Source organism: Hemiscyllium ocellatum, chromosome 3, assembly GCF_020745735.1.
Source record: "Hemiscyllium ocellatum isolate sHemOce1 chromosome 3, sHemOce1.pat.X.cur, whole genome shotgun sequence".
In the NCBI taxonomy this organism is placed as follows: Eukaryota; Metazoa; Chordata; class Chondrichthyes; order Orectolobiformes; family Hemiscylliidae; genus Hemiscyllium; species Hemiscyllium ocellatum.
Window position 1 is genome coordinate 30283546 of NC_083403.1, and position 27420 is coordinate 30310965.

Below are 27420 nucleotides of genomic sequence, written 5' to 3' on the forward strand. Positions count from 1 at the left end.
AGTAGTTCCATCACCTGGGATCATAACAGGGTGAAACCTGCACCCCTCATGAAATCATTCCTCTAACTAGACTGTGGGGATCTGTACGAGTAGCACATAACTGCCTGGTTTTTGTTTCTAAAGTGGTGGAATGTGTCACTTCAAATAGAAGCACAATTAAATTGGACCCAATTTTCCACCTTTTCTTCCAATCTACTGGTTACACATGGAGGCTCGCTCATCGTCTACCTGGCATCCCAACAAATGTCTCACCTGAAGAACAGCTTCCTTGGTGCGAAAACTGAACTTTCCTATGTGATTTTCATCAACTTCCTGGATTGCTAATAACAAGCTTGAGGGGACATATCTGTAGACAAAGAAATATGAAAGATTAATCAACTTACAGAGTGTGCACCTCACCTTCAGTTAAAAAAAAAGGAGCTTACGTATTACTAAGAAAATAAGAATCAAAATGGGGTAGAGAAGCAAAAGGATCTCGGGAGGAGCACAGATACACAAATTGCTAAAGATTACACATATAGGTAAATAAGGCCATAACAAAGGTAAACCACAAAGTAGGGTTCACTACTAGGAAATAGATTTGAAAATTTAAGATTTTGTTAAACTTGCATTGAACCTAGAAAAGAGCACATTTGTAAATCTAGTCACGATATTATAAAAATAATATAGAGAGTGTGGATGTTGCATAATGAGTAGGAATATGTTAATGTTGATGATGTATGTGATGATGTAACTCTGTTATTGCCACATATTATTGAGGATGTAGCCAGCACGGTGGATAACGGGGATCCAGTAAAAGTGGTACATCTAGACTTCCAAAAAGCATCTGACAAGGTGCCACATAAAAAACTGATCCAGAAGGTTAGATCCCGGGGGGTTAAGGGTATTATATTGGCTTGGATAGAGGATTGGCTGACTGATAAAGGCAGAGGGTCGGATAGATGGTCCTTCTCTGGATGGCGAACTGTAATTAGTGTGGTTCTGTTCTCAGACATTAACTATTTACAATCTATAAAAATGATCTACAAGCAGGAACAGAGAATAACATAGCAAAGTTCACAGATGATACTAAAATTGGGGAGAAAGCAAGCAGTGAAGTGGACATAAAGAGTTTACAGATGGATATTGATAGATTAGGAGAATGGACCAAAATCTGGTAGATGGAGTTTAATGTGGATAAGTGCAAAGTTGTCCATTTTAGCCGAAAAAAATAAAAGTGCAAATTATTATTTACATGGGAAGCAGATTCAAAGTGCAGCAGTGCAGACGAGCTAGGCATTTTTGTACATGAATTGCAGGAAGTAGGTATGCAGGTTCAGCATATAATAAAAAAGGCAAAAGGCATCAGAAAGATGTTGTGGACCTTGAAAGGATTCAGAAAAGATTTGCAAGGATGTTACCAGGGTTGGAGGATTTGAGCTATATAGAGAGGTTGAATAGGCTAGGGCTGTCTTCCCTGGAGCATCGGAGACTGAAGGGTGACCTTGTAGAAGTTTATAAAATCATGAGTGGCATGGAAAGGATAAATAGACAAAGTCTTTTCCCTGGGGTGGGGGAGTCCAGAACTAGAGGGCTTAGGTTTAGGGTGAGAGAGGAAAGATATAAAAGAGACCTAAGGGGCACCTTTTTCACTCAGAGGATGGTACTTGTATGGAATGAGCTGCCAGAGGAAGTGGTGGAGGCTGGTACAATTGCAACATTTAAAAGGCATCTGGATGGGTATATGAATAGGAAGGGTTTGGAGGGATAGGGACCAACCTGTCCATGCCGACCAGATATCCCAACCCAATCTACACCCACCTGCCAGCACCCGGCCCACTCCCCGACCCCAGGGAAAAGACTTTGTCTATTTATCCTATCCATTCCCCTCATAATTTTGTAAACCTCTATAAGGTCACCCCTCAGCCTCTGACGCTCCAGGGAAAACAGCCCCAGCCTGTTCAGCCTCTCCCTATAGCTCAGATCCTCCAACCCTGGAAACATCCTTGTAAATCTTTTCTGAACCCTTTCAAGTTTCACAACATCTTTCCAATAGGAAGGAGACCAGAATTGCATGCAATATTCCAACAGTGGCCTAACCAACGTCCTGTACAGCCGCAACATGACCTCCCAACTCCTGTAATCAATATCTGACCAATAAAGGAAAGCATTCCAAACATCTTCTTCACTATCCTATCTTCATGTGACTCCACTTTCAAGGAGCTATGAACCTGCACTCCAAAGTCTCTTTATTCAGAATCACTCCCTAGGACCTTACCATTAAGTGTATAAGTCCTGCTAAGATTTCCTTTCCCAAAATGCAGCACCTTGCATTTATGTGAATTAAACTCCATCTGCCGCTCCTCAGCTCATTGGCCCATCTGGTGCAGATCCTGTTGTAATCTGAGGTAATCCTCTTCGCTGTCCACTGCACCTCCAATTTTGGTGTCATCTGCAAACTTACTAACTGTACCTCTTATGCTTGCATCCAAATCATTTATGTAAATGACAAAAAGTAGATGGCCCAGCACCGATCCTTGTGGCACTCCACTGGTCACAGGCTTCCAGTCTGAAAAACAACCCTCCACCACCACCCTCTGTCTTCTACCTTTGAGCCAGTCCTGTATCCAAATGGCTAGTTCTCCCTGTATTCCATGAGATCTAACCTTGCTAATCAGTCTCCCAGGAAGTCCATATAGATCACATCTACTGCTCTGCCCTCATCAAAAAACTCAATCAAGTTTGTGAGACGTGATTTCCCATGCACAAAGCCATGTTGACTATCCCGAATTAGTCCTTGCCTTTCAAAATACATGTACATCCTGTCCCTCAGGATTCCCTCCAACAACTTGCCCACCACCGAGGTCAGGCTCACTGGTCTATAGTTCCCTGGCTTGTCTTTACCGCCCTTCTTAAACAGTGGCACCACGTTTGCCAACCTCCAGTCTTCCGGCACCTCACCTGTGACTATCGATGATACAAATATCTCAGCAATCACTTCTCTAGCTTCCCACAGAGTTCTCAGGTACACCTGATCAGGTCTTGGGGATTTATCCACCTTTAACCATTTCAAGACATCCAGCACTTCCTCCTCTGTAATCTGGACATTTTGCAAGATGTCACCATCTATTTCTCTACAGTCTATATCTTCCATATCCTTATCCACAGTAAATACTGATGCAAAATGTTCATTTAGTATATCCCCCATTTTCTGTGGCTCCACACAAAGGCCGTCTTGCTGATCTTTGAGGGGCCCTATTCTCTCCCTAGTTACTCTTTTGTCCTTAATATATTTGTAAAAACCCTTTGGATTCTCCTTAATTCTATTTACCAAAGCTATCTCATGTCCCCATTTTGCCCTCCTGATTTCCCTCTTAAGTATACTCCTACTTCCTTTATACTCTTCTAAGGAGTCACTCGATCTATACTGTCTATACTTGACATATGCTTCCTTCTTTTTCTTAACCAAACCCTCAACTTCTTTAGTCATCCAGCATTTCCAATACCTACCAGCCTTCCCTTTCACCCTGACAGGAATATACTTTCTCTGGAATCTTGTTATCTCATTTCTGATGGCTTCCCATTTTCCAGCCGTCCCTTTACCTGCGAACATCTGCCTCCAATCAACTTTCGAAAGTCCTTGCCTAATACTGTCAAAATTGGCCTTTCTCCAATTTAGAACTTCAACTTTTAGATCTGGTCTATCCTTTTCCATCACTATTTTAAAACAAATAGAATTATGGTCACTGGCCCCAAAGTGCTCCCCCACTGATACCTCAGTCACCTGTCCTGCCTTATTTCCCAAGAGTAGGTCAAGTTTTGCACCTTCTCTAGTAGGTACATCCACATACTGAATTAGAAAATTGCCTTGTACATACTTAACAAATTCCTCTCCATCTAAACCTTTAACACTATGGCAGTCCCAGTTGATGTTTGGAAAGTTAAAATCCCCTACCATAACTACCCTATTATTCTTACAGATAGCTGAGATCTCCTTACAAGTTTGTTAACTCTATTTCTCTCCCCACTGATGTTCCAGATCTGCTGACTTCCTCCACAGTAGGAACGGTTTATCATGGTACAGCCTCAAATTGCAATACAACCCCCAATCCTCAGGCCTCACGGTTGGCAGAATCTCTGAGGTCAGAACAAACTAGGATTGAAACTATGGACGTAACTCAAATCTCTGAAAAGGGTCCAAAACAGATTTACAAAGATGACGTCAAAAATGCACAGTTCCACCTATCAAGTTCTTTGATTGATATCTGATGTCCAGGACAAGGTGAACAATCCAAGTTTCTTCTCTTTTGAAGAGCAAAGGCTAAAGGGTCCTCTCAAGATTTTTTAAATTATCACTGGTAATGACAGAGTGAATACAGAGTAAAACACTTGTGAAGAATATTAAAAAGAAACCAGAGGTGAACGATATAAGATGATCACCATTGAATCAAATGGAAATTCTGAAGAAGTGTCCCAATCTGGAGAGTGGTGACAACTGGAAATCACTACCAGAGGGACAGGCTAAGGTGAAATTAGAATGAACAATCAGAGAATAATGGGTCATGCTGATAAAGTGAAGTGAGCAAGAATTTCAGGAGACTCAAGCCCTGGCAGGGACATGTGGGGCTGAATGGCCTGTTACTATACTGCAAATCCTATCTAATTCTATATGAAAAGTAAATTAGAACTTACTAATGTTCTTCTATACTGCTTCCATTTTGTTTCAGATATTTTAATGAGAAGTGGTACTGGCACATCCAACACAGTTTAAACTAAATGATTTCTTCCCACTTTCATTATGAAGAACATTCAGAATATTAGAATGTTCCTTAACTTTTCTTCTAAAGTAACCTGAATTCCAATTCTTATACAATACAAGGAGCAACAGAAAGAGGTTAATGAAAAAAGATTAACAACCAAAGGATGAAGAAATTAATGTGAACTGTGAGGGACACCTGACATTGGAACAGATTTTATTTATTGAGAAAGAACAGGCTGGAATCTCACATTGAGCAGGTGATGAGAAGCTGATAGTGGCAGACTGTGTGGATATGTAGCAGGTGGCTAAATATCTTTTCTATTGATTTTGACCTTTCCCATTACCTTGGATATTTCCCAATGACTTCAACTACCTCCACTTCTGCCATCACTCAAAAGTAAAATCCATTCCAGTGATTTATTTTTAAAGGCAAATTATTCAGTCATAAAATCTTAAACATATAAAACTAGGATTATTGTTGGCCACACCAGCAAAAGAATGCATAAAAGCAACTTTAATTTTCTGGGCTGACACTTTAGAAGCACTAAAAAAAAGACCCATGATCTTGATATAAATATAAAGCTATAAAATGAAGTCAAGCATAATTTTCCATCTGTGACATAGCCTGGATTTAGCTGTGTGCTGAATGCATCAAACTGGATTAAGTTCAAAGCAGGTTTCATAAACTGTGGATTTGTTAAAAGATCTACATCCTTCTACCTAGTTTATTCATTGGTGGTGCATTTTTAGTATGGCACGGTGGCTCAGTGGTTAGCTCTGCTGCCTCAGAGCTCCAGGGACCCAGATTTCATTCCACCCTCAGGCGACTCTCTGTGGAGATTGCACGTTCTCCCTAAGTCTGCACGGGTTCTCTCCAGGTGCTCCGGTTTCTTCCCCATACTCCAAAGATGTGCAGGTTAGGTGAATTGGCCATGGGAAATGCAGGGTTACAGAGATAGGGTGGGGAGTGGGTTTGGGTGGGATGTTCTTCTGAGGGTTGGTGTGGACTCGATGGGCCAAATGGTCTGCTTCCACACTATAGAGATTCTATGATTCTAAATCAAAGGAAACCTTTCGACATATATCCAAAAAATGCATCAGAAAAAAGAATGCTAAACAAGTATTCTAAGTTACTTTGGTTACATGGGCTAAGCCACTGATTAATCTTTGTCTCTCCATGTGGAAAGTAATTCTGTCCCTCAAATGTTTCCAATTTTTTTCCCTGTCACTGATAGACTCACTGGCCTGTGGTTTTCCAGTTTATCCTTATCACCTTTCTTCAATAATGGTACCACACTATCTGTCCTTCAGTCCTCTGGCACTCCTCCAGTAGTCGGAGACGACTTGAAAATTATTATATGGATGAGCATATGGATGTTAGACTGGGCAAAGTTAAAAATCCACAATGCCAGGTTATAGTCAACAGGTTTAGTTGGAAGTACAAGCTTTGGGAGCATTGCTCCTTCTTCAGGTAACTGATGGAGCAGGATCAGAGGGGACAGAATTTATAGTAAAGATCAAAGTGCGATGTAACTTGTGCGACATATTGAACAAACCTAGATTGCTGTTGTGTGATTTTTAACTCTGAAAATTATTGCCAGAGTTCCTGATATCTCCTCACTTGCCTCCCACAGCATCCTGGGATACAGCTCATAGCTTAGGTCACCAGCTCTGCATTCACTGCAGAATGGGTCAGGGAGGGTTAAAGAAACACCAGTGTTGAAAATATATAACAGGTTAAAAAATCCCAGGTATGCTTACAACAGATACAAGTGAGACATTGAGACCAATAAGATTTATTATTCCTCTGATTATAAGCAGGACTTTGACTGTGTTACCTGTCAACATTACTGCTGTCTTCAAGCAAACTTGTAATGAATACGGGAGGGGGCTGATCAGCTTTCTGTTTATAGGCTGCGAGTTCAAACTGTACAGGTCGCAAGTAGAGATGGAATTCCTCGAAACCCATTTGCATTGCAGCAGACTTGTATAATCTGGGAATAAAGCAGGAACGTTATCAGAGGTTAATGTATTCTAACCAGTTTAGAACCTTTCAAAATCGAGGAATAAACAATATATGACAATTTAAACATCATTTTTTTTAACAATCCCACATTTCAACTTTGTTTACTGGAATAACTGAGGTGCAAATTAGACACGAGCAATTTGCTAAAATATTAAGCTAACAGCAAATTTTAAAGGATGAGTATATTTTCTCTCCACAGATGTTGCTGAGTTTTTCCAGCATCCACAGTTCTTTTGGGTTTGTTTGATGCGTATATTTTCCTCATTTTTTGTCCAGCTGAAGTTTCTAGAATTCCATTTGCCTGCTGTACCTCATCCATTACTCATGGATATGCCTCAACATTCTGTGTCTGTACATCATCCAACTGAATGCATCTCTGCTCGGCATAGCCCAGCTGAGGCCAGACTTACTTAGCACACACTTACTATGATGTGTGACTCAAACTCTACAGAAACACATTTTATACCTCAGATATACAAAAATGAAAGAGTAACTCAGTGATTTTGAGCCATCTTAATATTTTAATATTGACGTTCTGAGCTTTTGATAAAAGTATGTCCAAAACCGAAGCACACATCATGTGAAATATGTCTCCCTCTGCAGGTACGGATCCTGACTTACGGCAAACACCAGGTTTAAAATAAATTCTCACAATTTCAGTTACCAAGATCTGGAAACCACCCTGGCTGTTTCAACAAAATCCCCAGGCTCTATATTGAATAAACCAAATATGAGAGAAAGAATCAGCACACAAGACAGAATCTAATCTGTTAATAATCAATATTCAAATGTGGAGTAATTAGGATAAATGTGTAGGTCTTTCATTGGCTTTTAATACAGTAGGATGCTAATTCATATTAGTTTTTTCAACATGGCAGAGCAACCTGAAGAGAAATGCACTAATGTGAACTTTTACCATTCAGTTAAAAAAAAACACATTGCTTCACACGTGGAATTCCTTACAGTCAGTTCACAGGTTCAACCACAAACTCAGGGTTTTCAAGAGCGGAAACAGTCCAACATATTAGTGAAAGACAAACAGCAACTGCTGGAGGAACTTGGCAGGCCCAGCAGCATCTGTGGAGAGAAAACAGGGTTAACGTTTCAAGGTCAGTTCTGACGAAGGGTTAGTGGGCCAGAAACATTAACTCTGCTTTCTCACCATAGATGCTGCCAGACCTGCTGAGTTCCTCCAGCAGTTTCTGTTTTCCTTTCAGTTTTCAACCATCCGCAGTTCGGTGTTTTAACTTAATCAAATTAGATAACCAGTCCCACACCGAACTTGACAATAGCTGGTGCAGGTATGTCAGGCCGAAAAGCCTCTCTCTGTACCATAACACTTCTGGTGATTCTGTGACTTCATACTCACTGGAGTGAGAGTGGCAGTGGTTAAAAACTTGACAGCAAGCTTACTGCCTGAATCTCACAGAGGAAGAACCAATGAGGGAGGGAAGGAACGTGGAATAGATACACTCAGAAACGAAGACAGTCACATCCAAAGAGATGCGCTTACCGAGCTAACAAGGCAGTTTCAGATGCAGCCTCTATCAAACGATGGCGCAGTGTGATGATCTCCAAAAGCCTGCAGAATGTGTGCAACATAAAGGTTTGATTTGCTGCTCCAGGTCTACTTTCAACTTCGCCTGAATCTTTCATGAAGGAAAGCCCAACGTCTCTGACAAAGAGCGGATCATCGATGAACACTCCCGAAAACAACTGCAACAAGAAGAAGCGCAAAGCAACAAGGGCAGAGTGAATTTGGTGAAAGTCAAAGTCAAATTGGCTGCCATCTCCTCAAAGGTCATTACGTAACTGTGTTTACATTCTGAGGTCAACTTGAATCTGGCATTTATGAGGTGGGTTATGACTGCAGAGCAAAATATAAAATATTGTACACTCCTTAGCCTTCATTGCAGTTCATTCTAATTTCAGTCAATTTTCACTCAGCTCATTTTAACTTCCAGGTCTCATTTATAGCTTGCAGGTACTGTTTAGAAAGACATGAGAAGTCATTTTTCTTTTTGCAGGGTGCGGAGGATCCTACTTCTCATAGTAATCATCAGGACAGCTAGATTTGGACTTTCTGTTAAGGGCTGAAAATGTGTTGCTGGTTAAAGCGCAGCAGGTCAGGCAGCATCCAAGGAGCAGGAAATTCGACGTTTCAGACATAAGCCCTTCTTCAGCCCCATTGAACTGTTTTCAGGTTGATGGAGAAAGCCACAGTGACTTCTCCACTCATCCTCCAAGGTGAATAGCATTGATGCAATTGGACCTGAATTTCCATAACACTATGGGTCTCCTGCTTTAAGCTGTGAGTCTCATTTCTCCTCAAAGCCCTTCAGGGTAACAATACAAATGGGTGACTAACGAGAACATGAAATGTAGCAGCAGAAATGGGCTATGGACTCCTCAATACTTGCCTTCCCACCTACTTTTGTGTCAGATATAGTACATTCACTTCAGTTATCCAAGTCATTAATAGACATGGTAAATAATCGTAGCCCAGCACTGATTCCTATGGCATTCCACAAGTTACAGATTCCATCCCAAAAATGCCCCCTTCAAATTTCTAAGTTTCATTAATTAGCCAATCCTTCATTCATGCTCATAAATTACTCAGACAGCATGGGCTTTTATCTTATTGAGTAGTCTAATATGTGATACCTTAACAAATGATTTTCAAAAATTCAAGTATATTCCAGAATCTCTCAGCCCCCTTGGGCCACCCCCTCATTCCTAATGAAGAGCTTATGCTCAAAATGTTGACTCTCCTGCACCTCGGATGCTGCCTGACTGCCTGTGCTTTTCCAGCATCTTTGACTCTGATCTTCAGCATCTGCAGCCCTCACTTTCTCCCATATTACACTACTGGCTACCCTTTATCTATCCTGCTTGTTACCTTCTGAAAGAATTCTACTAAATTTGTCATTCACGAAGCCATGCTGACTCTGTTTTGTACGAAGTCAGCATGGCTTTGTGAATGATACATGTAATAGATTGATGTTTGATCATGCTTTGTATTTCTAAATACTTTGCTATTACATCGTTTATAACAGGCCCTAACATTTCTTTATAACAGATGTTAAGCTAACTGGCTTATAGTTACCTGTTTGCTGCCTTCTTCTATATTGAGTAAACAATTTTCAAATCTTCTGGGACTTTTCCAGATTTTTGGAAGATTACAACCAGTATTTTAACTGTCTCAGTTGCTACTTCCTTTAATAGCTTAGGATGCAACTCATTAGATCCTGGGGATTTATCGGTCTTTAGCATCACTTGTTCCCCTAGTACTTTTTCTACAGTGACAGTTAAGGGTCAGTTTCTGAGTAGGTTTCTGACAGGTGAGTAGGATTAATATTGATCCCTCTACCTCCTATTTGTTCAGCAAATAACAACAAGGACCTAGATTTATATCTGTCTTATTTCTGAGTGACACTGAATAGAATAGTAGGAGCAAATTACTGCAGATGATGGAATCTGTACTGAAAACAAAAAATGCTGGAGATCACATGGGTTAGGCAGCATCAACAGAGAGAGAACAAGCTAATGTTTTGCATCTAGATGACTCTTCATCAGAGCTGACATGAAGTGTGCAAAGGGCAGCATTTATGCTATATTGGGATGGGGGTGGAATGCTGTTGGAGTCAAGATGTTGATAGTTCAGATTAAGTGACTGGAATGTGAAGATGTCAGCAGTCTTCCCCTCTCCAGCTCATTACTATACTGCAGTTCCCTAGTCAGATAAGGTTGCTACCATATGGAACAGTTCTCCTCTCCATTGTAGAATTAATAATGTACAGAACAACTTCATAAAATGGTGAAATGGTATGAAAGAGCTCCCAGTGAAGCTGGCTTTTCCTGTTCATTACACTCTCTGCTGTAGTTCATATCATAAAGATGTCAAACAACACATTCTCTTTCCCAGCAATGCAAAGGCTCAGTGGCTTAATTGAAAAAATGTTAAGTGCATCAAAGTAATTCCAGAGAAAAAAAATGAACAAAACCATATTGTATATTACACAAGAGAAAACATTTGTAATGTTGCTTGCGGCAATAATATGCTCTCAGATGTTGGATGATTGCTGAAGCCACTGGAGCTTTGCTGTCACTATTTGTAACATTATCCAGCCCCCTTGTGGATGCCAATGTATGGTTAGCCAGTGCCAGCTGTCACTTTCTGCAATGTAACTGAATAAGCCCCATGCAACCAACAGTATCAAGTATCTTTAGTAAAAACTGTTGTATTGTTGAGAAAAAGGTTTCAAGCTTCACTTGTCTAAGAAAATGTAGGAACAATACTAGGCCATTCAGCCTCATCATTTAATTAAGTTTCAGCCGATCTGTTGTATTACGGCATATTCCCTAGTACCATCAGTGAGCAAAATTGATGCAGCTCAGATTTAAAATTAATAATTTAGCTAGCATGTAGTCATAAGTCAAACAGTATGGAAACAGACTCTTTGGTCCAACCAGTTCATGCTAACATAATCCTAAACTTGCTGTTATGGGAGAGAATTCCATATTTTCACCATTACTAGTGTGAAGAGCTGCTTCCTGACAGGTTTTGCTTGGATAGGGGCATCCCATTGTTCCAGACACTTACACTAGTTGCAAAGCTTTCTCTCTCTACCTAATCTAACAATGCTTTCAAAATTGCAAAACCTCAATCAAATCACTTCTGAACTGTGTATTTCCAGGGAATAAAGGTTTTGTGTATGTAACCTCTCCCCATAACTTAAGCCTTGGAGCCTTATCTTGGTGAATCAGTGCTGCACATCTCCCTTCATAGTAAGGGTGAAACATTTGTACCTTAGTCCCTGTTGAAACGGTGGGACCATTAGTGGTTAGGAAACCATTGACGGCTTGAACTGACTTTGTAAATGCTCTTTGACTGAACCAGTGTGAGCATTCTGACTTCAGTTTCCTGACAATACAAGGAGGGATTGCATTTTAAAGCCCAGAATGGGTTATAAAGCATCAAAAGGAGATCGGTTTTTAAACCTGTAGCAAGGGGAGACCTGAGAAGGCTGTCAACTGGGTCGCTGGCTCCTGCCTCGATGTCCCACTGTGGCATCGTGGGAGCCTGACTATCTTTGGGAAAAGTTCTCCAGGGAGAGGAAGGAGAGGGAAGCTGCTCCAAATAAAAAGGTATGGATGGAAGTAGCTGAGTAACATAACTGTGGCTCCTCCAATCTTGAGGCCATCACTGAAGACCCAAGTCTTGAAGAGGGGAGCAAAGGTGGCTGGGGTAAGACCCAAACTTGCTCAGCCTTCGCCAGCTAGACAGCAATCCTCAGAACAACCACTTGTGCAGCTCAACTCATCAGTTCACTCAACTATTCCGGGATGAAGAGGTTATCATTTGAAGCAAGTTAAAACAGGTAAGACTTTACCCACTGGAGTTTAGAAAGTCAGTGATCTTATTGAAGGATTTGAGATCCTCAGAGGCCTTGAGAGGGTAGATACTAGAGGGTTAGGGAAATAGATGGTGACAGCTTGAAAAATGCCCACATTACAGAGGAGGAAGTGCTGGATGTATTGAAATGCATAAAGATGGATAAATCAGGACCTGAACAGGTGTACCCTAGAACTCTGTGGGAGGCTGGGGAAGTGATTGCTGGGCCTCATACTGAAATATTTATATCATCAATCGTCACAGGTGAGGTGCAGGAAGACCAAAGATCGGCTAATATGGTACCACTCTTTCAGAATGGTGGCAAGGACAAGCCAGGGAACTATAGACCAGTGAGCCTGACGTCGGTGCTGGGCAATGTTGTTGGAAGGAATCCTGAGGGACAGGATGTACAGGTATTTGGAAAGGCAAGGACTGATTGGGGATAGTCAACATGGCTTTGTGTGTAGGAAATCATGTCTCACAAACTTGATTGAGTTTTTGAAGAAGTAACAAAGAGGATTGATGAGGCCAGAGCGGTAGATGTGATCTATATGGACTTCAGTAAGGCATTTAACAAGGTTGCCCATGGGAGACTGGTTAGCAAGGTTAGATCTCACAAATACAAGGAGAATTAGCCATTTGGATATAGAACTGGCTCAAAGGTAGAAGACAGAAGGTGATGGTGGAGGGTTGTTTTTCAGATTGGAGGCCTGTGACAGTGGAGTCCCAGAAGGCTCAGTGCTGGGTCCACTTCTTTTCGTCATTTATACAGATAATTTGGATGTGAGCATAAAAGATACCGTTAGTAAGTTTCAGATGACAGCAAAATTGGAGGTGTAGTGGACAGCGAAGGTTACCTTAGATTACAACAGGATCATGATCAGCTGGGCCAATGGGCTGAGAATTGGCAGCTGGAGGTTAATTCAGATAAATACAAGGTGCTGCATTTTGGGAAAGCAAATCTTAGCAGGACATACACTTAATGGTAAAGTCTTAGAGAGTGTTGCTGAACAAAGAGACCTTAGAGTGCAGGTTCATAGCTCCTTGAAAGTGGAGCCGCAGATAGATAGGATAGTGAAGAAGGCGTTTTGTATGCTTTCCTTTATTGGTCAGAGTACTGAGCATAGGTGTTGGGAGGTCATGTTGCAGCTGTACAGGTCATTGGTTAGGCCACTGTTGGAATATTGTGTCCAATTCTAGTCTTCTTCCTATCGGAAAGATGTTGTGAAAGAGTTGGAAGATTTGAGCTACAAGGAGAGGCTGAACAGATTGGGGCTGTTTTCCCTGGAGCAGAGGCTGACGAGTGACCTTACAGAGGTTTATAAAATCATGAGGGGCATGGATAGGATAAAGAGACAAAGTATTTTCCCTGGAGTCGGGGAGTCCAGAACTAGAGGGCATAGTTTTAGGGTGAGAGGGGAAAGATATAAAAGAGACCTAAGGGGCAACTTTTTCACACAGAGGTTGGTATGTGTATGGAATGAGCTGCCAGAGGATGTGATGGAGGCTGGTACAATTGCAACATTTAAGAGGCATATGGATGGGTATATGAATAGGAAGTATTTGGAAGGATATGGGCCGGGTGCTGGCAGGTGGGACTAGATTGGGTTGGGTTGGACCAAAGGGTCTGTTTCCTGCTTACACCTCTATGACTTGATGATAGTTGACACAGTTTAAGAATAAGAATTTTATAGAATCCCTACAGTGTGGAAACAGGCCCTTTGGCCCAACATGTCCACACCAACCCTCCGATGAGTAACCCACCCTAGTACTCTACATTCACCCCAGACTAACAGACCCAATGTATACATCCATGAACACGAATGGCCAGTTTAGCACAGCCAACTCACCTACCCTGCACATCTTTGGACTATGGCAGAAAACCAGAGCACCCTGGGAAACCCACGCAGACATGGGGAGAATGTGCAAACTCCACACAGAGAGTCACCCAAGGCTGGAATCAAACCCGGGTCTCTAGTGTTGTTAGACAACAGTGCCAACCACTGAACAACCATGCCGCCATATGAGGGCATACTTTTAAGATGGAGGTGAGACTTTATTTCTCAGAAGGTGAGGGATTGCTGAGCTCTGAGATGCATAGGAATTTGGGTGTCTTAGTGCATGAAAGGTGCTCTTTGGAGGGTTGGTGTGAACTTGATGGGCCAAATGGACTGTTTTCACACTGTAAGGATTCTATGATCTATGATCACAAAGGTTTAGAATGCAGGTATGGCAGTATTTAAGAAAATGAATAGAATGTTATCAATAATCACAAAGGTATTTGAATATTAAGTAGGAAGGTTATGCACAGGTTAGACCATAAGTGGAGTACTGCGCACAGTTTTGGTCTCCTTATTTGGAGGAAGGATGGTAATGAGTTAATGACATTTCAGAGAATGTTTACTGGACTAATATTTGCAATGGACAAGTTGTCTTATGAGAATAGGTTGGACAGAGAGTTTCTATCTGCTAGAGTTTAAAAGAGTAAGAAGAAACTTGACTGATAATACAAGAAACCCTGAGGAATCCTACAAGACGCATGTGAAGATATTTCCTTTTATGGCAGGATCTGTGACTGAGGGTCATTGATTAAACTTCTCTTGTCGCCCATTTAAACAAAGATTAGGTGAATTTATTTTCTCTCCGAGGCCATAAGAACTGGAACGCTCTCCCTGAAAAGGTGGTGGTGGTAGAATTCTTGAATATTTTTAAGACTGAGGGAGATAGATTCCTGTTCAGCAAGGAGGTGAAAGTTTATCAGGGATAGGCAGGAATGTGGATTTGAGATTACAGTCAGATCAGTTATAATCTTATGGAGAAGCTTTAAGGGAATGTATGGTCTATACTGCTCCAGATTTGAATGTCCAGGATCACTCTGAAATTCTATATCTCAGAAAACAATGGAGGTAGGGTTATCATTGAACTTAGGAGACAGTGACGTCTGCAGATGCTGGAGATCAGAGTTGAGAGTGTGTTGCTGGAAAAGCACAGCAGGTCAAGCAGCGTCCGAGGAGCAGGAAAATCGACCTTTCGGGCCAGAGCCTTTCATCAGGAATGAGGCCAGAAACCTCGAGGTTGGAGACAGGCTTCCGGCCTCATTCCTGATGAAGGGCTCCGGCCCGAAACGTCGATTTTCCTGCTCCTCGGACGCTGCCTGACCTGCTGTGCTTTTCCAGCAACACGCTCTCTACTCATCATTGAACTGATTCAAACCAGAGTTAGACAGATTTTTGATAGTTAAAAAACTCATGTGGAAAAGACATGAATATGGAGAGAAGACCTCAGCAAGATCAGCCATGACCTTAATGAACGGTGAAGCAGAATCAGAGGGCACTATAGCCTCCTTCTGCTCCTAGGTCCCTGTGTTTTTTTCTCCAGGTCCCTCCTCACATCCCCATCTGAACAGTCAAACTCTCACACTCTCGGGCTGTTCTCTTCTCACATCCATGTTTTACAGTTACCTCCACAAAATGCTGTCCTTTCTTCCTTTCCACGTAAGTAATTATTAACACTCTCCTTGCCAGAGAAGACAGCGGATGACTTCAGGAAAAGGCCAGTAACAGGCACTTTGATGTTCAATGGTAGCGCAGATCCACCAGCTCCACTCGGACAGAAGTTGTGTTCTGGGAGGCTGCAGATGTCAGCAACAACGTGTCTCAAAAACCGAAGCTTTCTGAGCAACTAATGTTCAGCCATGGTGAGAGTGAAAATCCTCTAACAATGCAGCTTGTGGTAGGGGTCTCACCACCTTGGAGTTGGATCTTTATGTTCATCTCATCTGCCCTACAGTGCAGTGTGTGGCAGAGGAGAAGGTGACCAGAGCCTGCTAATGGTGTTGCATCTGCTGAAACAGTTGGATCTGTATCTCCCTGCGCTCCTGATGTTCAGCAGAGCTGCAAGGTACAGCTTCATGCTGTACTTCCCTGGGATGGTGAAGACTAACAGCATAGAGTGCAGCTTGAGGGGAGTGAATTGTAAAGCAGGTTAGAAATTGGCAATCACCTGTTGAGTACTGAGAGGAAGAAATGATGAAAACAGTAGCCTCTCAGAATCACAGAATTATTATGGCACCATAGGAGGTCATTTGGCCCATCGTGCCTCTACCAGCCTTTCAAATGAGCATCATTATCCAGTGCAAATCTCCTGCTTTGTCCTCCCACTCCTGCACACTATTCCATCCCATGCTCTCTTGAATGCTGCATCTGACCATGACTGCAGCTCTTCAATTTCACTGATCAAAGCTTTCCCAACCTTTCAGTTTCACTGAAGAAACTTTTCCTGCTGTGAGGAGTCCCAATCCAATGTCAATTTTAGGGGATTTAACTTTCCACACACCCAAACCAGCTTCTCCATGTCTGAAAAATTCCCACTATATTGTTACAGGATACGGTGCCCAGAAGTATACACAGCATAGCATTCCAGAAATGGTCTGACAACGGCTTGGGTACAGCTGTAGCAACAGTTTTATATTTATATAAAATTTATATTTATATAATTTTTATATTTATGCTTCTAGATATATAAACTAGAAGTTTAAAAACAGGGAGGTGTTGTTACAACGGTACAGGGGGTTGATAAGGCCACACTTGAAGTACTGTGTATGCTTTGGGTCCCCCTTGAGAAGGGATGTACTAGCAACGAAGACAGTTCAAAAAAGATTCACTGGGCTGATTCATGGGATGAAGCAGTTAACAAGCGACTAAACAGGTTAGGTCTTTATTCATTATTGTTTTGAACAATGTAACTATGCTGCTCCTTTATTGTCCTTGATTAGATTATCCTTGGTTTTTGTTTTCAGCGAGGTCATATACACAGAGGTTCCGAGGTGTCTGGTTTCGATGGGTTTTAGGACCAATTTGATCATAGCTAACAGATACTGCCTCAGACAACAGGCTTTCAAGTTTTTCTTAAAAAGTACTTGTATAATATAAGGAGAGTGGCCAGTTCTCCCAGCTCAGCTTCCCTCTGGTTTGGTTTGGTTTTAGTAAGCAGTCTGGTTTTTGAGGCTGTTGGTCAAAGAAACAGCTCCATGCTGATCCTCTCTCTCTCTCTCTCTCTGACATTTCTCCTGTAAGAACCTGTGTTTGGTTTTACTTTTTTTGCCGATGGGGTATTTATGGGGATGTTGCAAGTATTTGGAACAGCATCATTAAGTTGCAATAGTGTTAACTGGGTTTTTAAATAGTTAAGCTATTTTATATTCTGTTCTCTTTAGTTTATACTTCATTCAGTAATCTTGCAAATAAGTTCTGGTTTGTTTAAAACAAAGTGGTTGGCCCAGCTGCATGCCCCCTGCAATATCCACACTACACCTGCTTAAAACAACTAGCAAATGTTCTGAGGGGGTCTGGCCTGGTCCAACAACAATGAGGGATGACCTTATTTCAACATACAAGATTCTGAGGAGACCTGACAAAGTGGATATTGAGAAGATATTTGCACTAGTGGGGGAATCTCAAACTAAGGGCACATTCACTTATTTAAAACTGTGATGTGAAGGATTTTTTTTCTCTCCGGGAGGGGAGTGAATGTCTGAATTCTCTACCGCAGAGAGTTGTGGAGGCTAGATCACTGCAATTATTTAAACCTTTAGCTAGATTTTTGAAATATTGAGGAGTTGTAGTCCATGAGGAGCTAATACAAAAAAGAAACTGATGCCTGAGGCAGAGCAGTAATGATCTTATAGAATAGTAGAGCAGGATAGAAAAGCTAAATAGTCTACTCCTGGTCTTATATTCTTACGTTTATGTTTTAACTGTAACGTGTAAATCTCGACCTCAAATTTGTTTACCTACTCTGACACACTTTGGGGCCAGTGACCATAATTCTATTCGTTTCAAAATAGTGATGGAAAAGGATAGACCAGATCTAAAAGTTGAAGTGCTAAATTGGAGAAAGGCCAATTTTGATGGTATTAGGCAAGAACTTTCAAAAGCTGATTGGAGGCAGATGTTTGCAGGTAAAGGGACGGCTGGAAAATGGGAAGCCTTGAGAAATGAGATAACAAGAATCCAGAGAAAGTATATTCCTGTCAGGGTGAAAGGGAAGGCTGGTAACTATAGGGAATGCTGGATGACTAAAGAAATTGAGGGTTTTGTTAAGAAAAAGAAGGTAGAATATGTCAGGTATAGACAGAATAGATCGAGTGAATCCTTAGAAGAGCATAAAGGTAGTAGGAGTATACTTAAGAGGGAAATCAGGAGGGCAAAACGGGGCAAATAGAATTAAGGAGAATACAAAGGGATTTTACAAATATATTAAGGACAAAAGGGTAACTAGGGAGAGAATAGGGCCCCTCAATGAACAGCAAGGTGGCCTTGTGTGGAGCCACAGAAAATGGGGGAGATACTAAATGAATTTTTTGCATCAGTATTTACTGTGGACAAGGATATGGAAGATATAGACTGCAGCGAAATAGATGGTGACATCTTGCAAAATGTCCAGATTACAGAGGAGGAAGTGCTGGATGTCTTGAAATGGTTAAAGGTGGATAAATCCCCAGGACCTGATCAGGTGTACCCGAGAACTCTGTGGGAAGCTAGAGAAGTGATTGCTGGGCCTCTTGCTGAGATATTTGTATCATCGATAGTCACAGGTGAGGTGCCGGAAGACTGGAGGTTGGCAAACGTGGTGCCACTGTTTAAGAAGGGTGGTAAGGACAAGCCAGGGAACTATAGACCAGTGAGCCTGACCTCAGTGGTGGGCAAGTTGTTGGAGGGAATCCTGAGGGACAGTATGTACATGTATTTTGAAAGGCAAGGACTGATTCGGGATAGTCAACATGGCTTTGTGTGTGGGAAATCATGTCTCACAAACTTGATTGAGTTTTTTGATGAAGTAACAAAGAAGATAGATGAGGGCTGAGCAGTAGATGTGATCTATATGGACTTCAGCAAGGCGTTCGACAAGGTTCTCCATGGGAAACTGGTTAGCAAGGTTAGATCACATGGAATACAGGGAGAACTAGCCATTTGGATACAGAACTGGCTCAAAGGTAGAAGACGGAGGGTGGTGGTGGAGGGTTGTTTTTCAGACTGGAGGCCTGTGACCAGTGAAGTGCCACATGGATCGGTGCTGGGTCCTCTATTTTTTGTCATTTACATAAATGATTTGGATGTAAGCATAAGAGGTACAGTTAGTAAGTTTGCAGATGACACCAAAATTGGAGATGTAGTGGACAGCGAACAGGGTTACCTCAGATTACAACAGGATCTGGACCAGATGGGCCAATGAGCTGAGGAGTGGCAGATGGAGTTTAATTCAGATAAATGCGAGGTGCTGCATTTTGGGAAAGTAAATCTTAGCAGGACTTATACATTTAATGGTAAGGTCCTAGGGAGTGTTGCTGAACAAAGCGACCTTGGAGTGCAGGTTCATAGCTCCTTGAAAGTGGAGTTTCAGGTAAATAGGATAGTGTAGAAGGTGATTGGTATGCTTTCCTTTATTGGTCAAGGTATTGAGTACAGGAGTTGGGTGGTCATGTTGTGGCTGTACAGGACATTGGTTAGACCACTGTTGGAATACTGCATGCAATTCTGGTCTCCATCCTATCGGAAAGATGTTGTGAAACTTGAAAGGGTTCAGAAAAGATTTACAAGGATGTTGCCAGGGTTGGAGGATCTGAGCTACAGGGAGAGGCTGAACAGGCTGGGGCTGTTTTCCCTGGAGCATCGGGGGCTGAGAGGTGACCTAATAGTGGTTTACAAAATTATGAGGGGAATGGAAAGGATAAATAGACAAAGTCTTTTCCCTGGGGTCGGGGAGTCCAGAACAAGAGGGCATCGGTTTAGGGTGAGAGGGGAAAGATATAGAGGGTGGTTCATGTATGGAATGAGCTGCTAGAGGATGTGGTGAAGGCTGGTACAATTGCAACATTTAAGAGGAATTTGGATGGGTATATGAATGGGAAGGGTTTAGAGGGATATGGGCTGGGTGCTGGCAGGTGGGACTAGATTGGGTTGGGATATCTGGTCGGCATGGCCGGGTTGGTCCAAAGGGTCTGTTTCCATGCTGTACATCTCTATTACTCTATGACTCTATACTTACATCCTTTTGAACCTGGAGACTATAGCATGACTCGATCTTTTCCATGGCCACCCATTTTTCTAATGCCAAATTAAGAACTTGTTTCTCTAGACTAATGCACTCATCAGCCGTCTTCGGTCTGTAAATGTGATGCAGCTCCCAGTAAACACGTTCTAGTGTATTCAGAATACGAGAGGCCAGTCCGAGTGATGGATGAAATTCCAACAAATAAATCCTTTTCAAGGCAGGACTGGAAGATCAGCAGAAGAACGACAGCATTTCATTATCTTAACGTACTTTACACAGAAATCAAAATCCAAGTGAACATCTTAAAGTAATTGTTATGTTAATGGGTTGGACACTGAAGTATTATGTCTGTTATTAGCCCTTCATTCCAAACGGTGTTTTTTAAAAGTGAACTGCTACAGAACACGATAACTGAAGATCTAAAAACATTGTGTGTGGGACCGATAGGATGTCACACTGAACGAGTGTTCAAATAGACTGGACTGTGATCTCTCGTGATACAAAGATAATGAAGGTGCAGATGACACTCAACTCAACAGCCAGTGGACCATGTCCCAAACTTCAGACACATTTAGTGTTCATCCCTTTGCATAACAACAGAGTTTACATAGATTGTTCATCTCTACCTCAGCGAGTCGTGAGTTCATGGAATGCCCTGCCAGTAGCAGTGGTGGACTCTCCCTCTTCATGGGCATTTAAACGGGCATTGGATAGACATATGGAGGATAGTGGGCTAGTATAGGTTAGGTGGGCTTGGATTGGCACAACATCAAAGGCCAAAGGGCCTGTACTGTGCTGTATTTTTCTATGTTCTATGTTCTACCTGAAGATTCTCGTGGAACTGAACAGTTTTGTTGAAAAGTGTGGAGCTAGAAAAGCACAAGAGATAAGGGAGTATCCAAGGAACAGGAGAGTTGATGTTTCGGGCATGAGCCCTTCATCAGTCTTATGTGTACCAAAAAGGTGTATAGTTCCTTGAAAGTGCAGTCACAAGTAGACAGAGTGGTGAAGATGCCATTTGGAAGGTTTGCCTTCATTGAGTATAGGAGTTGGGAGTAGAGAATGTTGCGGCTGTACAGGCGTGAGGACCCATTGAGATTACTGCATACACTTCTGGTTGCCCTTCCCTAGGAAGCATATTACTAAACTAGAGATGGTGCAGACAAGATTTACAAGGATATTGCTGGGACTGGAGAGTTAAAGTTAAAGTTAAAGTTAAAGAGAGAGGTTAAATAGGCTGGGACTTTTTTTCCCTGGAGCATTGGAGGCTGAGGGGGGACCTTATAAAGGTTTATAAAATCATGAGGGGCATGAATGGGGTGAATAGCCAAGGTCTTTTTCCTCGGGTGGGGGAGTCCAGAACTAGAGAACATAGGTTTAGGGTGAGAGGGGAAAGATTTAAAAGGGACCTAGGGGGCAACTTTTTCACACATGTGTGGAATGTGCTGCCAAAGGAAGTGGTGGAGGATGGTATAATTGTAACATTTAAAAGCATCTGCATCAGTACATGAATAGGAAGGGGTTAGAGGGATATGGGCCACATGCTGGCAAATGGGACTGGATTAATTTGGGAAATGTGGTCGGCATGGACAGGTTGGACTGAAGGATTTGTTTCCATGCTGTATGACTCTATGGTTCTAAGTTTGAAGTTCGACCACTACAAACTGGTTAGATAAAGGAAATGGGACATCATAACAATTCTCTCCCACCCTGAACGCTAAATCTCAATCAGAGTCAAAAGGAATCCGGACAAAGGAAACTCAGCCAGCCTACAAAACCACACATCTCCAAAACAGACTGTTCAACTTCCAATACTTGTGAATTGAGCTGACAAGTACTAGGTCTCACCAGAAACCTTCACTCCAACAGCCGCAACATTCAACGGTAAGCTCTTGAAGAATAATTCAGAAACTGATCCATTTATGTTTTTTTAATTTTTATCCTTTTAGACTCACTTCTTATTTCTAATCTGTACATGTGCATTGCTTTACCAATTCTTCCCACTTTTAGTGGTGAATGAACTCACTCTTTGTTAACTCAAGAAAGCCTGGTTTAGTTGATTCATTTTAAAGCATAAGTTCATTCAGGTCTGAGATAATGAGAAGGGATCAATGTTGCAACCAGCCAAAAGTGTGGGAGTATAAAGAAGGGGAGCTGGTTCATCCTTCCTCACCTAAGGGCTCAACAGTTTGAGGTTTTCCATTTGGAACTGTAATGAATTGGGGAACTCTGCCTGGGGTCTGGTCCTAACACAATATGACAAATAGGTTGCATCCCCCACCATGCTACTACCAAATGATTCCTAGTATAACAGGTCTTATTATTGTGAAGATATGACTATGTCCCGTGTTTTGTGGTATTTTCAAATATTAGAACCTATTCAACTTACATCCAAACACTTGCAATTTGACACAGGAGGGATGAATCAGCTCCTCTCTTATCTCAGTTCAATTAAATACATAGTTTACAAGTTGAATGAAAGGAAGAAGAATTTATTTACTTACTAACCCCAAGTAAAGACGTGATATAAAACACACACAAAAACACCAGTGTGATAAAAAATTGATAATGTGTCATCCAACAAAGAAGATAAAGTATGTGCAATTTAAAAATCTGTGGAGTCCTTGATATGTTAGATTCTAACCTGGGACCATGGCCATTTAATTGATGCCTTGTGTATTGCAGGTATTGCTGAAAAAATACACATTTTATCAAGCTTTTGAACTTGCACTCTTCTGGACAATTTGCTAGAATACCAATGTAAAGGAATTCCTCAAGGCTATACCTTAACCAATCAGAATCAACATGCCCTGTTTAAATTTCAACAAATCTTATCAGTTTACTGTCACTCATCACTAACTGGTGCATTCTCAATAGCAACATATCTGCCAATCACAATCCACTTGTCAACCAATCAATGCACTCTTCTCATAGTTTGAAACTATTGTACCATTTCCCATTACGTTGGTATTTTTGTGAGTTGACCTGAGAAGTACAAGGTGAAAAGCTTTGAATAAAACATGGCTTTTAATGTGTAATTAAGTTTGTACTACCAAATGATGAATTGCAAATATCTTTGGGTTATCAGTAAGCAGATGGTTCTCCAATTTATTTTATTCGAGGCTGAGAGAAAACAGGGAGAGAGAGAATGAGTGTTCCAGTTTTGCAGGTACAAATCCATGTTTCTCTTTCTGCTACTCTGTTGCTTAAAACACAGTTCATTTGTGTATTCTCATGTCTGGGTTAATTGTTCTCCTAGGCTACAATGTGCAGGCAAGATTTTATTTCCAATATGCGAAACTTACTTATAAATCAAACAGGAGATGGAGATCTGAGTTTGAATGCCTTTAATAGCGATGTTAATTTTGGCTCAGACATTTGTTTCATACATTGGCTCAACTTATTGCTGTGATAATTCTAAGTCAGTATTTTTATTTCTTTTTAGAGGTATTTTAGGGCATGGAGGTGCCAGATGCTGAAATCAAATGATGGAAGTCAAGGATTGATAGTTCATATCTTACCACTATTGTAATAAAGTCTAGTTAAAGCAGAAAAGCCCAGTTAAAATAACCAGACTCTATGACAAGTCTTATAAAATCGACAATTATTCCATGAATCAAAAAAGGATACTTCACTTTGCTTAATCAATAAAACATGAAATATTGGAAGTTTTTTTTTCTTTTGCTCACCAACTGTTGTTAATGGCAACTGGTTGCTTAGCAATGATATTAAGGGGTAGGCCAAATTCAACACCCTTCTCCGTCCGTCCACCATCCCTCCAAATCCTCTGTACATATTCTCGCTGCTCATCTATCTGCAAGAGTTGTTAAAGGGTAATGTTTTAGTGTTGATATATGGCACAGAATGTATGACATAGAAACAGGCCATTCAGTCCGACTGGTGCCTGCTAGCATGCCTGATTCTCCTCCCAGTCCCTGCATCTAAATCCATCTAAATTTCAAATACACAGATGATGGAATTAGTGATGTGGACTGATGGCACTGACCTACTGAAACATGGTCCAGTGTAAGAAAACAGTCTCTAAACCTCCTGCTGGTTCACTGAGTTCCATAGAGGAAGCCCCAGGTTCGGGTGAAGTAAGCACAGAGGAAGTAAAAACTATAGATCGGATGACACAAGCGCTGCTGTCAGTTTGTGGGTGAAAACCAACACTGACAGTGGCCTAAGGTAAGCTGATTTGATTAGTTCAGGACCAGATAACAGAGTGCAATTAATGGTATGTCTCTTTTCTTTAAATGTAGTGTGTGTTTGTATTGCAGGTGATAGGACTCTGTCATTAAAAATAGCCATTACGATTAACCTGTACATGCACACATATACCTAAACACACACATATCCAGATTCCTGGCCCCAACATTGATCTGTCATTTCTCTACGTGTCCATTCCCCATCAGGATAGTCTGAAGACCTCTACCTTAAAGAGTCCCCTTCCACCACCACCCTCCTTTGCCTGGCAGTCTGAGCTTTAATGATCTTAAGATGGGAGAATGTGAACAGATTAAGATAAGTCAATAGACAATAGGTGCAGGAGTAGGCTATTCTGCCCTTCGAGCCAGCACCACCATTCAATAGGATCATGGCTGATTATCCTCAATTAGTATCCTGTTCCTGCCTTATCCCCATAACCTTTGATTCCACTATCCTTAACAGCTCTATCCAACTCTTTCTTGAAAGTATTCAGAGACTTGGCTTCCACAGCCTTCTGGGAGGAGAGCATTCCATACACTCACCACTCTCTGGGTAAAGAAGTTTCTCCTCAACTCTGTTCTAAGTGGCCTACCCCTTACTTTTATACTGTGTCCTCTGGTTCAGGACTCACCCATAAGACCATAAGACATAGGAGTGGAAGTAAGGCCATTCGGCCTATCAAGTCCACTCCGCCATTCAATCATGGCTGATGGGCATTTCAACTCCACTTACCCGCATTCTCCCCATAGCCCTTAATTCTTTGTGACAGCAAGAATTTATCAATCTCTACCTTGAAGACATTTCACGTCCTGGCCTCCACTGCACTCTGCAGCAATGAATTCCACAGGCCCACCACTCTCTGGCTGAAGAAATGTCTCCGCATCTCTGTTCTGAATTTACCCCCTCTAATTCTCAGGCTGTGTCCACGGGTCCTAGTCTCTCGCCTAATGGAAACAATTTCCTAGCGTCCACCCTTTCCAAGCCATGTATTATCTTGTAAGTTTCAATTAGATTTCCCCTTAATCTTCTAAACTCCAATGAATACAATCCCAGGATCCTCAGCCATTCCTTGTATGTTAGACCTACCATTCCAGGGATCATCCGTGTGAATCTCCGCTGGACATGCTCCAGTGCCAGCATGTCCTTCCTGAGGTGCAGGGACCAAGACTGGACACAGTACTCCAAATGGGGCCTAACCAGAGCTTTATAAAGACTCAGTAGCACAATGGTGCTTTATATTCCAACACTCTTGAGATAAATGACAACATTGCATTCACTTTCTTAATCACGGACTCAACCTGTATGTTTACCTTCAGAGAATCCTCGACTAGCATTCCTAGATCCCTTTGTACTTTCGCTTTGTGAATTTTCTCACCGTTTAGAAAGTAGTCCATGCTTGTATTCTTTTTTCCAAAGTGCAAGACCTCGCATTAGCTCACATTGAATTCCATCAGCCATTTCCTGGACAACGCTCCCAAACTGTCTAGATCCTTCTGCAGCCTCTCCACATCCTCAGTGCTACCTGCCTGTCCACCTAACTTTGTATCATCAGCAAACTTCGCTAGAATGCCCCCAGTCCTCTCATCCAGATCATTAATATATAACGTGAACAGCTGCGGCCCAAACACTGAACCCTGCGGGATACCACTTGACACTGGCTGCCATTCCGAATAAGAACCTTTTATCCCAACTCTCTGCCTTCTGTCAGACAGCCAATCCTCAATCCATACCAGTAGCTCACCTCGAACACCATGGGCCCTCACCTTGCTCAGCAGCCTCCCGTGTGGCACCTTATCAAAAGCCTTTTGGAAGTCTAGATAGACCACATCCACTGGGTTTCCCTGGTCTAACCTACTTGTCACCTCTTCAAAGAATTGACCCATCAGCAGAAACATGTTTCCTGCCTCCAGAGTGTCCAATCCTTTGATAATCTTATATGTCTCAATCAGATCCCCTCACAGTCTTCTAAACTCAAGCGTATACAAGACCAGTCATTCCAATCTTTCAACGTAGGATAGTCCTGCCATTCAGGGAATTGACCTCGTGAACCTACGCTGCACTCCCTCAATAGCCAGAATGTCTTTCTTCAAATTTGGAGACCAAAACTGCACACAGTACTCCAGGTGCGGTCTCACCAGGGCCCTGTACAGCTGCAGAAGAATCTCTTTGCTTCTATACTGAATTCCTTTTGTTATCAAGGCCAGCATGCTTGAGATCTCCCCCTGCAATTTCCCTGGAAAGACTGTAAAATGTTCAGCCTGGGGTGAATGTGTTCTATAGAAAGGTTTAACTTTGAAGCAAGATTGAATGAAATTAGATGAAAACATCAGACCGCAGCACTTTTTTTTTCCTGCACATGTATATTCGTTGTTTCACCTAGCAAAGGTCTCGCCATAAATGCAGTCCTGTTTTAAAAGGCAAAATAATGTTATTCAGGGCAGTACATCTTAGCTCTATGTATGCATTAACACTTGGCAGTTCCCACATATTAGGTTAATTGTCCTGTACAATAATAGGTTTCTCTGGACTTCTGGAAAAATCTGGATTTAAGAGTCTGATGGTGACTGTGAATCCATTGTCGATAGTTGGAAAAAGAATCTGGTTCACCAACATCCTTTAGGGAAGGAAACTACCTCCTTACCTGTTTCTAGCCTACTCCAGAACCATAGCAATGTGCCCACTGGGCAACCGAGGATGGGCAATAAATACTGGCCTCATCCTGTGAATGAATTATAAACAATGTGTGGCCACCTGAGCCAAAGTCTCCCTGTCTAAGTGTCACCTTCCCTATCTTATCAGCAGTGTGGCCTCCCATATTTCTTTCCCCATTTCTCTCTGAGCATCAATCTCCCCTAGTCTGTGTCATTGTATATTACTGCTCTGTTCGGAGATGGATTTTGTCATCCAAAAGCTTGGGCAAACGACTAACAATGGAGACACGGACCTGAAATTTCAATTCTCATCAGATTCCCACAGTCCATCATTTTGACTGGCACAGGA

General features: G+C 41.8%; 1 protein-coding gene across 1 annotated transcript in view; it reads right to left on the minus strand.

The window, feature by feature from the left end:
* The window catches only part of LOC132835226 (uncharacterized), a gene marked incomplete at its 3' end in the record, with an annotated part of 44961 nt that overhangs the window by 6661 nt on the left and 10880 nt on the right, over window positions 1-27420 (minus strand). The window contains exons 6-10 of the mRNA XM_060854596.1: window positions 23901-24025; window positions 20206-20434; window positions 8278-8480; window positions 6577-6732; window positions 253-346 (exon numbers count right to left, since the gene is read on the minus strand). Of these exons, the coding sequence (XP_060710579.1) occupies window positions 253-346; window positions 6577-6732; window positions 8278-8480; window positions 20206-20434; window positions 23901-24025 (807 nt within the window). The remainder of the gene's footprint in view (window positions 1-252; window positions 347-6576; window positions 6733-8277; window positions 8481-20205; window positions 20435-23900; window positions 24026-27420) is intronic.